The 13810-nt window shown below is 35.4% G+C and overlaps 1 protein-coding gene across 4 annotated transcripts in view; it reads right to left on the reverse strand.

Annotated features, from left to right (window-relative positions):
* The window catches only part of Rabgap1l (RAB GTPase activating protein 1 like), a 626983-nt gene that overhangs the window by 538350 nt on the left and 74823 nt on the right, over window positions 1–13810 (reverse strand). For all 4 annotated transcript variants that reach the window (XM_060364541.1, XM_060364539.1, XM_060364540.1 and 1 more), the window contains exons 6-7: window positions 7215–7372; window positions 5221–5331 (exon numbers count right to left, since the gene is read on the reverse strand). In XM_060364541.1, coding sequence (XP_060220524.1) covers window positions 5221–5331; window positions 7215–7372 — 269 coding nt within the window. The remainder of the gene's footprint in view (window positions 1–5220; window positions 5332–7214; window positions 7373–13810) is intronic.

Consider the following 13810-nt stretch of genomic DNA (forward strand, 5'->3'; position numbering starts at 1 on the left):
AAAGAAAATGAGAGCGAAGCAAGAGAAGGTGATAGTGACTATGACAGAATTGCACTGTATACATGAATGAAATGTTATATATGTAGTACACACTAAGAAAACAGTTATCTAGGAGATTGAGAAAATATTGCTATATAAAAATAAAATAATTATTCTGTGATAAAAAATTTGAACAATCTCAAATATATACAATTTATCTTTGTCAATGCTTGAGGAAATAGAGAGCTGGAGAAATGACTCACTCATTGGCTAAGAGAATTAACTGCTCTTCTAGAGAACATGGGCTCAATTCCCAGGACACACACAACCAATAATAACCCTGTGTAACTCCAGTTCCAAAGGAATCCAATACTTTCTTTTAGTATCTTCAGGCACTGCATATACAAGGTGCAGAGACTTATATGAAGGCAAAACATTTCATAGAGATAAAATAAGTAAATCTTAAAAATAAGGGATTTGGAGAGATGGGTCAGCAGTTAAGAGCACTGCATGATATTCCGAAAGACCTGGATTCAATTCCCAGATCCACATGACAGCTCATAACCATCTGTAGCTACAGTTCCAGATAATCTGATACCCTCATCTGGCCTCCAGTGGTACCATGCACACACATACATATACATGCAGGCATAAATAAAAATAATTTTAATTGAAAAAAAAAAGAGAAGAAATAGAGGTTGCCTGTTACAGTGCCACCTGCCAGCAATCCCAACACTTATGAGGAGAAGGCAATATGATCAATAAGTTCAAGGTCATGTTTAACCACATATAGAGTTCAAGATCAATCTAGGGTATATGATTCATGCCTCAAAAATGAATGGATGTATGAATGAATGAGAATTAGAGGCCAGAGATACAGTTCTCAGGGAGTATTTGTCCAGCATGTGCAAGGACCTGGCTCCAATCTCTATCACAAAAACAATAGCAAGAGGAAAAATTAGTAACATAAAAGCAATATAATAGGTGGTAACATATAGAAGTTAAAAAAACAATTATCCTAACATGTCTTTTGAAAATGTCTAATTATAATAATTCAAAAGATTTCTCTAAAATAATATAAGTAGCAGAAGTTGAGATGTTATGCTCTGGAAAATATATTTGTGCCCTAAGTAGCCTATGTGATGGAAGAGACACTAAAATTGAACATTACTGAAGTGAGGGGATAAAATTATTTTATGAATAAAAGAATAGGCAAATGTAACATTCCTAAGTTATCATTTTTATTATATTTTCAAAATGTCTATGTAAATGTTTAACCAAGTTAGTAAAAAAATATAATTAGGCACTCAACTACTCCCCATATATTCATCAAGGTCACTATATTCAAACCAATTCAAACAGAAAAAGAATCGTAAATGAATGCTAAGTAAAAAAAAAAAAAAAGACAATTTAATGAAGATCAATGTTTGGGAAGTATTTGTTTGTTTGGGAGTTTTGGGTTTTTTGTTTTATTTTAGTCTTAAAATGCTCCTTTAGAGACTGCTTACTAGCTATAAATGATGAAAGGTAACAGTGAAGAAATCAGATATCTTTATTGGAATCAAAATTCCCATGCCAGCAAAGAACAGCTCACTGTCAAGTATCTCCAAATGCAGCACTTTGTGAAGTAGATATGTACATGGATTTTTATGTTTGTAATTGTTTAGATAGTTTGTCCAGCTATAAAAATTTAAATGTATAATCTGAATATATACAAGCTGCATATACAATTTTAATCTGATCATAAGGAAATATTAGGCACACCTAAAATAAACAATATTCTATCAAGAGGAAGCCCAAATGAGATGGCTCAGTGCTAACAGGATTTGCCTCCCAGCCCATCAACTGCCCTGAATTCAATCCCTAGGTGCTACATTGTAGAAGAAAACCAATTCAAGCTGACCTACACACACACTATAGCCTGCTCAAGTGAACAGATATGTGTTCACACACACACGCTCACACACTCATACACATACATACATATACAAGAAACAAATTTAATAATTAAAATATTTGAATTTTAAAAAACAAGGGACGCCTGAAATGGTCCTACCATATAGTTTTGATGAACAGAATTTTCTTTCTCTTGATCATCTCAATTTCCATGCTTTCAGGTCAACAAAAGAACTTGTATTTCCAGTTTTTTGTCATTGCAAATAATTCTATTAATAGCCATGTGGTTGGTTTTTTTTTTTTTTTTTTTTTTTGGTTTTTTTTTTGGTTCAATTTTGTCCTTTTGACTTGCTACTTCTTTTTTCTCTTTTTTAATATACTTTATTTATTACAGTTTATTCACTTTATATCCCAGCTGTAGCCCCATCTTCATCCCCTCCCAATCCCACCTTCCCTCCCTCCCTCATCTCCTCCCATGCCCCTTCTCCAGTCCACGGAGTGGAGGGCCTCCTCCCCTTCCATCTGACCCTAGCCTATCAGGTCTCATCAGGACTGTCTTTCATAGTCTTCCTCTATGACCTGGTCAAGATGCTCCCCAATCAGGAGGAGGTGATCAAAGAGCCAGCCACTGAATTCATGTCAGAGACAGCTTCTGTTCCCCTTATTAGGGAGCCCATATGGAAACTGAGCTGCCATGGGCTACCTCTGTGCAGGAGGTCCAGGTTATCTCCATGAATGGTCCTTGGTTGGAGTATCAGTCTCAGAAAAGACTCCTAGGCCCAGATTTTTTGTTTCTGTTTTTCTCCTTCTGGAGCTCCAGACCCTTCCAGGTCTTTTTATCTTCCCCTTCTTTCATAAGATTCCCTGCACTCTGCCCAAAGTTTGGCTATGAGTCTCAGTATCTGCTTTATTACCCTGCTGGGTAGAGTATTTCAGAGGCCCTCTGTGGTAGGCTCCTGTCTTGTTCCTTATTTTCACCTTCTTCCAATGTCTATCCCATTTGCCTTTCTGAATGAAGATTGGGCATCTTAACCAGGGTCTTCCTTCTTGTTTAGCTTCTTTAGATGTAGAGATTTTAGTATGATTATCCTATAGTACATATCTAATACCCACTTATAAGTGAGTATATAACATGTGTGTCTTTCTGCTTCTGGGATACCTCACTCAGGATGATCTTGTGACCAAAAAAAAAAAAAAAAAAAATTGTATCCTCAAGATTTTTGTCACTGCAAATAATTTTATTAATAGCCATGTTTTTAAAATAAACCATTGGGTCTGGTGTGATCATGTAGCAGTTTAGAGTACTTATTGCTCTTTCAGAGTACCTGGGTTCAGTTCCCAGAACCCATATAGTGTCTTATAACCTTCTACAACTAAAGCTCCAGAAAATCTGATGCCTTCTTCTGGCTTCCTTGGGTACTGTACGTATGTAGTAGAAGGACATAAAGACAGGCAAAACACCCATATGAACAAAAAAAAAACAACAGAAATCAAAAATTTAAAAATTGATTAAGTATATATATTTAATATATCTTAATTTCATGTATTAAGACTATATATATATATATGTACATACATACATATATCCTAGATACTGGGGAGATAGTTTAATCAGTTAAGTGCCTATAGCACGTATATAAGACCTGAGTTTGAGACCCAAAACCAAGGTTAAAAAGCAAGTGTGGTAATGTATACCAGTAATACATAACCTGGGGAGATGAAGAAAAGCAGATCCTCAGGGCTCAGTGGTCAGCTATAACGTAGCCTAACAGGCCCCAAGAAGGTCAATGAAAGACCCTCTCTCAGAGACAAAAGGTAGACAGCTCCAGAGGAGGAACAACACCTGAGATTGTACCCTTCACACACATACACACAAACACATGTACACAGACAGACAGATACACACAGAAATATTAAACATGCATACATACATATACATATATATTTATGGACATTGGTACTCAATAACAATAATTTCCCTGTAAATGAAATGAAATTTCATATGTATATGAAATGAAATTCATATATCCAACTACAGGCCTCTTTTATCACTGTATTACCAGATTGGTTGGTTTTTTGAGTGTATGCAACACTTGACAATTCTACTGACAATATAAGAATATCTTTTTTTCTCGGGAAGGAGGTTCTCCCCTATCAGTGGACTTGGAAAGGGGCAGGGAGGAGATGAGGGTGGAAGAGTTGGATTGGGTGGAAAAGAGGGAGCAGGATACAGCAGGGATACAAAGTTAACAAACTGTAACTAATATTAAAAAAAAAAAAATTAAAAAGAGAATATCTTTTTTCTCATACCCCATCTTTACTTTAATTCCATCTTATCTATTTGAAAACTGAGACTTTAGATGTGCTTGTTAACCATCTGAATAAACTTCCAGCAATTTCTCTATTTGTATTCTTGTCCATTTTTCTCCTTTGTTTTTTGTCTACCACTAAAAATATATTACATTATAGATAATAATTGTCAAATCAAATTTTGGGAGAAATGACCATTTGTTGGTCAGCTTATAAAAAGTTTCTGGCCCTCTAAAACATTTATCTACTTAAAAGCATTCCTATAAATAAATACACACACATTTTTTCTTAAAGTTACTGGAATTTCAGAAGGCTTAAAAGATTACAAAATTAGAGTAACAGATTTCCCTAGGTGTAAATAAATGTTAACAACAACAACAATGATATGAACTAAAAGGGCTGACTCAGTGGGAGGGGATGTGTAGGGGCAGTAAGAGGTAAGAGGGTATAAGGTGATATCTCAGGGTCGTTTTGATTTGCATTTCCCTGATGGCTAATGAAGATGAGCATGGTAGCTCAGTAACCAATTGGTTTCCCAAAGTGAGGGGAACAAGGACTATTTCTAACAGGAACTCAATGACTGGCTCTTTGGTCTCCCCACCCCCGAAGGGAGGAGCAGTCCTGTTAGGCCACAGAGGAGGGCTTTGCAGCCAGTCCTGAAGATACCTGATAAAACAGGATCAGATGAATGGGGAGGAGGTCCCCCCTATCAGTGGACTTGGAAAGGGGCACGGTGGAGATGAGGGAGGGAGGGAGGGACTGGGAGGGAATGAGGGATCGGGACACGGCTGGGATACAGAGTTAATAAAATGTAACTGATAAAATAATAATAATAATAAAATCAAAAAAAAAAGAAAAAAAAAAGAGGTAAGAGGGAGGAGAGGTGGGAAAGGTGGGAGAGGTGGACTAAAGATAAAAAGATACAATAAAAAGCCACAGTGAGCAGTACAGCTGAGACTGATACCAGGCATCTAAACACATTAACAACGTCAACATCAGCCTGAGGTTATAAATAAGGTAAGGCAAGCTGCTTACCTCTCAATAGCTAGTTCTTTGTTAGAAAGTTGTTGAACTGTAATCACAACCTTCTTCTCTATTCCTTGCTTTATTTTGAAATAAAATTTATCTCTATCCTTAGGCACAGGACTGAAATATTAAAAGAGAACAAAAATTAGGAACATAATAGTAAAATAAAATAACATTTTCTAAAATGAGAACAAAACAACAAGGTATTAAGCCAAGAACACTATATTCTTTTTTTGTGGGTTGGTTGTTTGTGTTTCTCAAGACAAGATTTCTCTGTGTAGATGTCCTAGAACTTGCTCTTTAGACCAGGCTGGCCTCAAGCTCAGAGATCTAGCCTGTCTCTGCCTCACAAATGTTGGGATTAAAGGCTGCGCCACCACTGCCCAGAGAGAACACTATATTCTTAAGACATATTGAATTTCACCTCACTACAGAGAGAAAATAGTAATGCTCATAACTAGCAACATAAAAATTCTAGAAATTTTGATCAAAAGTTACAAGAACCTTATATTTTTATCTGCCAATCAGGTTAAATGGACTACCTACAACTATGATAACATGGTATAATTTCAAATTTAGCTTTTAAACTATACCAATTTTTAATCTTTTAATGACTGTCACATTCTAGTTCAGCTGCTGGTGGTCATGAGCACCCATACCATAATTAAAGCTGGGGGCGGGGGGGTAGTAAGAATACATTACTCTTTTAAGCACCAAGAATTTAAGACTATTTTAATATATCTAAGTAAATATAAATAAAAATGGACAAAAAGTACAAAACATAGCAAGTTAATCAAAATCTATGAAAAGGTAAAAGTAGCTATTCTCACATAATGAACAAATAAAACTTGCATTTTTAAATTACAGGCTGTCTTGTAAGAAATAGAAAAGTACTTTCAGCAACTTATTCAATCTGACATTCACTTTTTTTATTAGTAAAACTAGATAACTATCTAGCAATTATCTAGAATTAAAAACACGAAGGGCCAAGCATGGTAGTGCAAATCTTTAATCCTAGCACTTGGGAGGCAGAGGCAGGCCAATCTCTGTGAGTTCAAAACCAGGCCAAACACGGGCTATGTAGTGAGACCCTGTCTTAAAAAAATAAGGAAAATGTTACTATATATGAGTGATTCTTAAATAAGACAGCCACTTATTAATTGCTCACTTTAGAACTGGAAAAAACATTTTAATGTATAATAGAAAAGGTGGTTAAATGATGGTTAAACCATATAATATGCTAACCGCAACCACTAAACGTAATTTTGGTGAGGAATATTTTCTTAAGGGGCTGGAGGGTTGGACTAGTGGCTAAGAGCACTTGCTGCTCTTGCAGAGAGAGGACCTGAGTTCACTTTCCAGTCCCAGGGGACTCAAAGCCTTCTGACTTCCACTGGCACCAAGCATCTGTATTTTACAAACATACGCATGCAAAATAATCATACACATAAAATAAATACATCTTTTATAAGATTTAATTTTAAAAAATAATACTTTAATAAAAAATAATTCTGAGAAAAATATGTATAAAAATCTAGAAAATTTGCCCTACAAAAAATTACTTGGCTTGGGGTAGGGAGTGTCACTTTTATAATCCCAGCACTTAGGAGTGTAGAAGCAGGATAATTAGGAGTCAAGGCCAGCTTCAGCTATACAGAAAATTAAAGCCTAAACCATGCTACAATGAGACCTCATCTCAAAAAGTCAAAATAAATAAATAAGTAAATGGAGAATAAATTAACACTTTTAACAAAAAGTAATTCTCTATAACTAACAATATTACAACCTTGTGACCAGTTTTTGTGATTTTAGTTAATGTTCTATAGCATCAGATTCTTTTAATCATTAACATTTTTGACAGAGAAATGTGTGAACAGTGACCTACATAAAGCTTTATGCAAACACAATCTAGTGTCTAAAAAAATGTGCTAGCAAACACTAGCACAATTTAACTTCAGGCACGTTAACTTTCTTTTCAGATTATTATTTTCAGATATCCTCACCTAAAGTTTCCTTTTCCATCATCTTCTTTTACCTCCAAGGAGACACTGAAGGTAAACACATCATTGTCTGGGGTCGGGACGATTGAATCTTTAACATCAGACACTTGCCTGGCAGAACGTTTGAATGCAGTACCAAAACTATATAAAATTCTGCTTACCTAAAAAGTGAAAAGGAAACTACAATTAGACAAAAGCACTAAATCAATGTTGATATACTTCTCTCCAGTTTTGTGAGTCTGTAACTTTCCATACCCACAATTTTCTTTAGTGCAGAAAATAAATGTAATGTAAGTATCTATCAATCATTTGAACACTATATAACAGTTTCATCAGCTATGCATTAAAAAGTGGTGGGTAAAATATATATATCAAAAATGCAGACCATCCTAATTCTAAATTTTTAAATTTATGTAAATAAGTAAATGGAGACTATCACTAGCATGAAAGCCAAGAAAAAAAATATTGCTTATATATCCCTCAAAAAGCATACTAATTCCATAGAATACTTAACTATACGAAATAAACAGCAACGCATCATTTCACAGACTTAAATTAAAACATGATGGGTGTTTTCACACCTACACAGACATGATTCATATAAACAACATCAATATAAACCCTAGAGAGCAGAGAAAAACTGGTATTAAAGAGCTGCAGCTAGGATCTGAAGAAAGCAACAGGCCCAGGTCCATTTAGGAATGACAGTGAGCTGTCACTATTAACTGTGATTAAGAATCTCTCTCACTAACAAAATGTACAAAAAGCATAACCAGAAAAAAGTCTTGAGAACAAGAGAACATTTAATTATGAGGGAATACTGACTTTGTAAAGGTTTTCCCAGATGATGACTTAATTAAGACAATGCAAGATTCCCTTCAAAGGACCAGCTTAGCTGTACCACACACACCATTTGTCAGGAGGGAAAATGTATCATATTATTTTATTGACTTTCTCCCTAGTGTGAACAGCATGGGGTCTTTTTGGGTTCCATGTCATGTCAGGAAAAATAGATGCTCTTTTATATATAGCTTTAGATGTAGCTTGTAGGCAAGCAACTCAGCTTACACATCCTACCCCATGTGAGGGCTCTGAATACCCTTACAAACCATGCCCGCAGGTATTTGCAATGCTTCCTGAAACCAGCAAAGCGGCTGGGTGGAGAGGCCTTTTAAAGGAAGCTGCACTGTTTTGTTTAGCTCTTAATTATCAATGACTTGAGTATCAAAAAATAAAATAAAAAAAGAGAGACTCGGGCTCAATGAATTAATGTGCACCGAGACTAAATAAATAATGCCCAAGTGTACTCATACTAAGCAACACTAGACTCACTAAGGAAAAAACTGTTTAACTTAATAGATATCTTTTTAGATATCAAGTATTTTTTTGCTTTGTTTCTTTAAACTCTGGCATTTTAAAAGTTAGTAAACATGAAATTTAAAAACAAAAATCCAGCATGGTTCAGCGGTTAGGAGTACTTATTCCTCTTGCGGAAGACTCAGCTTTGGTTTCCAGCACCTACATGACATCTCACACTTGTCTATAATCCCAGTTCTAGGAGATCAGACACCTCTTCTGACAAATACAGGCTCCTGCAGACATATAGTGCACAGATGCACATACAATCAAATAAACACTGTTTTTTTAAAGCCAGGTACGGTGGCTCACAATTGTACTCATAGCACTAGAAGCGTTGAGACAAGAAGACTGTCAGCAGTTCAAAGTTAGGTTTGGCTACAGAAACTTTTGTCAGAGAGAGAGAGAGAGAGAAAGAGAGAGAGAGACTGAACTAATTTAAGTTCACAAAAAAAAGCTACACTCATTTATAAATGTCTCAAGATAACAAAATATTGCAATGAAAGGATCCAAAACTAAGTGCAAAATGAAAGTAGTATCTACATCTTCCCAGTGAATAACCACAAAAAAGGTTCCAGCTAACGTCCTAAGTTTCTCTTTAGAACTCCTCAGCTCCAACAATGTAAATATTGTACCATAGCATTAAGCCAACACCTTTCAATATACAGCATGATTTGCAGAGCTTTCAGTGTTTACACACAATGTTTTGAAGTATAAAAGATTTCCAAGATGAACAGTGAAAATGTCTGAATCTATTCTATTAGCATCAGGTCAGTCTAGTGACTATGAAATTGTATTTGTATTTTCACATTTATTTATGACTCCGAATTTTTTCTAAAATGACAAAGAACTATAAATACTACACTTTCCAAAAGCTATTCTTACACCTGTATCCAAAATAAGTGTCAAAAGTAACATCTCAAACTATGTACTAGAAACACCAAAAACTTCAGACCGCTCAGTCCATTGACACTGGTTTAATAACAAAAACATGGTGAGACAAAAGGAGTTAAAGGTTTTATTTTCAATAGCTTACACTGGGGAATGCAAGGAAGATTTTACTGAGTATTATTAACAAGTTTCTTAATTTCAAGGTCAAATTATCAATGAACATATTAATCTAGGAAACACTAATTTTCAATTTCCTTAGAACAAAAATACTCCTTCCAATGGAAAAAAAAAAAAAAACTATTGCACTACCATTATAGTTCAGTGGTGCCTTGGCCATAAACAAGGTGCCACAAATGACCTCAGCACTCTAAAGAAAATGAATTCTTCAAATGTAATACATTATTGCACTTTTCTGTTTTTGTTTAATTCATATATTCTGGAATTAACTTTTCCTGCATATGTATAAAAGCATACTGTATTTTAAAACAAGTTGTCCTCAAATTCTTAATAGCCACATTTTCACCAATTATTCAATTACCCTAAAATACTTTTCCAATACCAAATTAACTTTGTTTGGGGTTTTTTTTTGTTTGTTTATTTACCTATTTATTTGGATGCTCAGTTTTCATGCACACCAGAAAGAGGGAATCAGATTCCATTACAGATGGTTATAAGACACCATGTGATTGCTGGGAATTGAACTCAGGACCTCTGGAAGAGCAGTTAGTGCTCTTAACCTCTAAGCCATCTCTTCCAGCCCCCAAATTAATTCTTAAATCAACTATTTAACACCTTTAACAATAACTGCTCTATAAAAAAAATACCCCTGCAAGCATATACAGTTAACGTTAACAGTAGAACCATAGTTCTAGCCCAATATTCATAACTATAAAATATTTTGGTTATCTGCCATGTGCTTGTAAAAATAAAAGCAGTAAAGAACTGCTACTAACAAGAGGTAGAGACCTCAAGTCTTATGCAATTAAAACAATAAACTTACATTTTAGGTGCTATGGATACATTGAACAACATAAAACTTACGTTTCAACAAATACAAATAAAATGTGTTTAGGTTGAACAAGAATCATTAGGTCAGTCAAAATCAAAAATGCCAGCCTAAGTTTCAAATTTAACTATAATGACATTAATTTAAATGTCATGTCTCACAATTTGCTATTTCCACCAAAGAGCTTAAAATTATGTGTAAAATCTAGAATCAGTGAACAGAAGAGATGCAAGAATTAGTAAAGTTCAGAAACAGTTATTAACATTGTCAGTTCTTCAAGCACTATATAACCAATTATATAAAATAAATTTAAATGGCATATACTACAATACAGAGCACATTATTAAAGCACATACACACAAAAAAATCTAATAGCCACTTTTCTGTAGAAAACAAATGTTTATTGACAAATAATACAGTCGAATTGTTTCCACAGAAAGCATCTACAGAAAACACTAGACACAAAATTGGGCATGTGAATGGTGCTACTGGGGGACAGACGTATACAGACATCTGGAACCAGAGACAGACTACAATCTTAACTATAATAGAATTTTATTAACTTTATTTTCTTTAATTCAGTATTTTCCTAATTGGTAAATATTACACAGTTAAAGTTCAAATGATGCTATTAAATGACAAAGGTACTTACTTAAAAATCTAGTTACTTTTTCAAATATAAAGGTTTTCTATTAATATTCATGTAACAAAATCTATTCTTTAGAAATACGATCAAGAAACGTTCATTCAAGAAACAAATGTGGGGCTGGAGTGATGGCTCAATGTTTAAGAGCATGAGTTGCTCTTCCATAGGACCCTGGTTTGATTTCCAACACCCACATGGCAGCTCACAAGTGTCTGTAACTCTAGTTTCAGGGCATCTAATGCCTTCTTCTGCAGGCACTGCATGCACAGGTTGCATAGAAATACATGCAGGCAAAACACCCATACATATAAAATAAATAAGTTTTAAAAAGAAAGAGAGAAAGAGAATCCAAGGAAGGAAGGAACAAAGGAAAAAAGGATTTTCTCCATGAGAAAATCATGTGACTAGGTATGGTGGTATGGTAGCATGGTAGCGTGTACCTTTAATCCAAGCACTTGGGAGGCAAAGGCAGGCAGATCTCCATGAGTTCAAGGCTGGCCTTGAACTGGCCTACAGAATAAGTTCTAGGACAGCCAGGGAATATAAAATTTTAAAAAAAGTCTCAAAAACAAACAAACAAAAAAATACTATCTAGTGGGGGCATGGTGGTCCATACTTTAAATCATAGCACACAGGACATGTGATCATAGCTGCATGCACACCTTCAAATGAATGCTTACAAGTGCACATAGCATACACACATGCAAACGAGGGAGGGTTTTAGCATTAACCAAACCCTCTAAAGCTTTCTTTTAAGGCTTTGTGTACCACATCCACAAAGACACAAGAAGCATGGGACCTCCTTATCGTTTCTTGCTACTTTGTCTGCAATGCCTCAGCAGAAGCCTTATATTATTCTCCCTGTACAAAGATCACAGACATTAAGATATATCTGGTTGGACTATCCAACTATTTTGCCGTATGTTACAAAGATCCAGTCCAATAGGGTCCTACAGAAGACTTCCCAGGGCAACAAGCCAAATGTATCCTGCTATCTCAGTGTCCAAGAGAATCATCACCCTCGCTGGGCTTCCCTTCTCCTACTGTTGATATCTGCTTGAAGAGATCGATTCATGATGAAATAAGAGCATCACAGGCCAATTGGCAGTAGCCATGTTGTTACTGCTTGAGGAAGCATCTTCTTGCCTTTAGTAGAAAAACCTTCAGGTACCATCCAGGGGCTTTTTAGGGGGAGAAAGTGAAAAGAAATTAATTAATGGTGTTACTACACATCATACATGAAAGATAAGAGTATCTGTTCTTTAGTTCCTAAGCTACTTGTGCCCACCAAGAAGGACTCAAACAGCAGTTGTCCCCTTACCACAGAACAGGGAATTACAGGGAACAGAAAACCAGATGACCAATAAACATAACTAAAAGATTTCAGATTAACCCAAAGTGTAGTTATAATTTTGGATGAGGTAAGGAAAATGTTGACAGACTGATTCTGTAAAGACTTGAGCAAACCACAAACATAACTGAAAAGGCAAGCCATGAAGCCATGAAGCTGATAAATCCACTTACAAAATACATGAAAACCAAAAGCTTGTTTATTTTTAATTTTTTATCTTTTGTTACATTGTATGTATATCTGTCTGCCTCTCCATATGTCTTTGTCTAGGTGTCTGTGTGTGTATCTGTTGTTTGTGTATCTGTGTATTTGTGTATGTGTGTATGGTGCACACATGGGTAGAGGGCAGAGGATACCTTTCATGTCCACCTTGTAGGTGCCAGGAATCAAACTGAAGTTGTTAGCCTTGGCAGCAAGCACCTTTATTCACTGAGCCATCTCAGTGGCCCCTACTTTTTACATTATTTAAACAAGAAAGATGTTGCTGAAAATATAGTTCCTCAGTTTGAAGCTCAGCTCCATTATCCATTCTCGGGTCAAGCAAAAGATAACCACAAATTATCATCCAAATAAATGTAAGTGAATTAGTACTATACTTGGACAATGGGCGAATGTTAAGGCTGCTCCAGGCAAACAGAAACATTAGGTATGTTGTCTAAATAAATCCTACCCATACAATAGGATATTGTGAGCATCAGCCAATTAGACGCTTCACATAATGTCTGACATTAGCACTCCCGATACACTGGGTTACTCAACATTTAAAAATGTTCAATATTAGTAAGATTCAGTGGCCATGGTCATGTACTTCCTTTATCCAAATAATATGTTTTAATATCCATGACTGAACATAAAACATTTTCAAAAATGTCTTTTAAAAAAATAAAACATAAAATTCACTTTCTTAAAAACAGCAATACACTGTCTAGAAATGTGATAGACAGTAGTATATAATTATCGTGTCAACAATTTCCCACTTTTTTCACCCACTGTTAAAAGCTCCCCCATCCATCCATAAATAAATAAATACGATAATCCCAAAAGACAGTTGCATACCATCAGTTACAGAAATGCTTGGAGCAAAGTTTCCACTCAGTTTCCTCCTAGAGCGGCATTTCCATCTCACAGCAGCGGGTTCTTCAATTCTTCAGAGTTTATTTCCTGCTGTTCAGCTCCAGTGACCCAGTAACCACACAGGTGTATTAAGGGACAGCTGTCAACATGAAATGCCAGGACACTACCAATGTGTTTTCCCACTTCTGCAGTGGAGTGTGTAAGATCAGAAGTAATCCTCTCATTAAAAAAAAATAATAATAACACCCATGTATTCCGTTAACACACTCACATCA

The sequence above is a fragment of the Meriones unguiculatus genome, chromosome 11 (assembly GCF_030254825.1).
Source record: "Meriones unguiculatus strain TT.TT164.6M chromosome 11, Bangor_MerUng_6.1, whole genome shotgun sequence".
Classification (NCBI taxonomy): Eukaryota; Metazoa; Chordata; class Mammalia; order Rodentia; family Muridae; genus Meriones; species Meriones unguiculatus.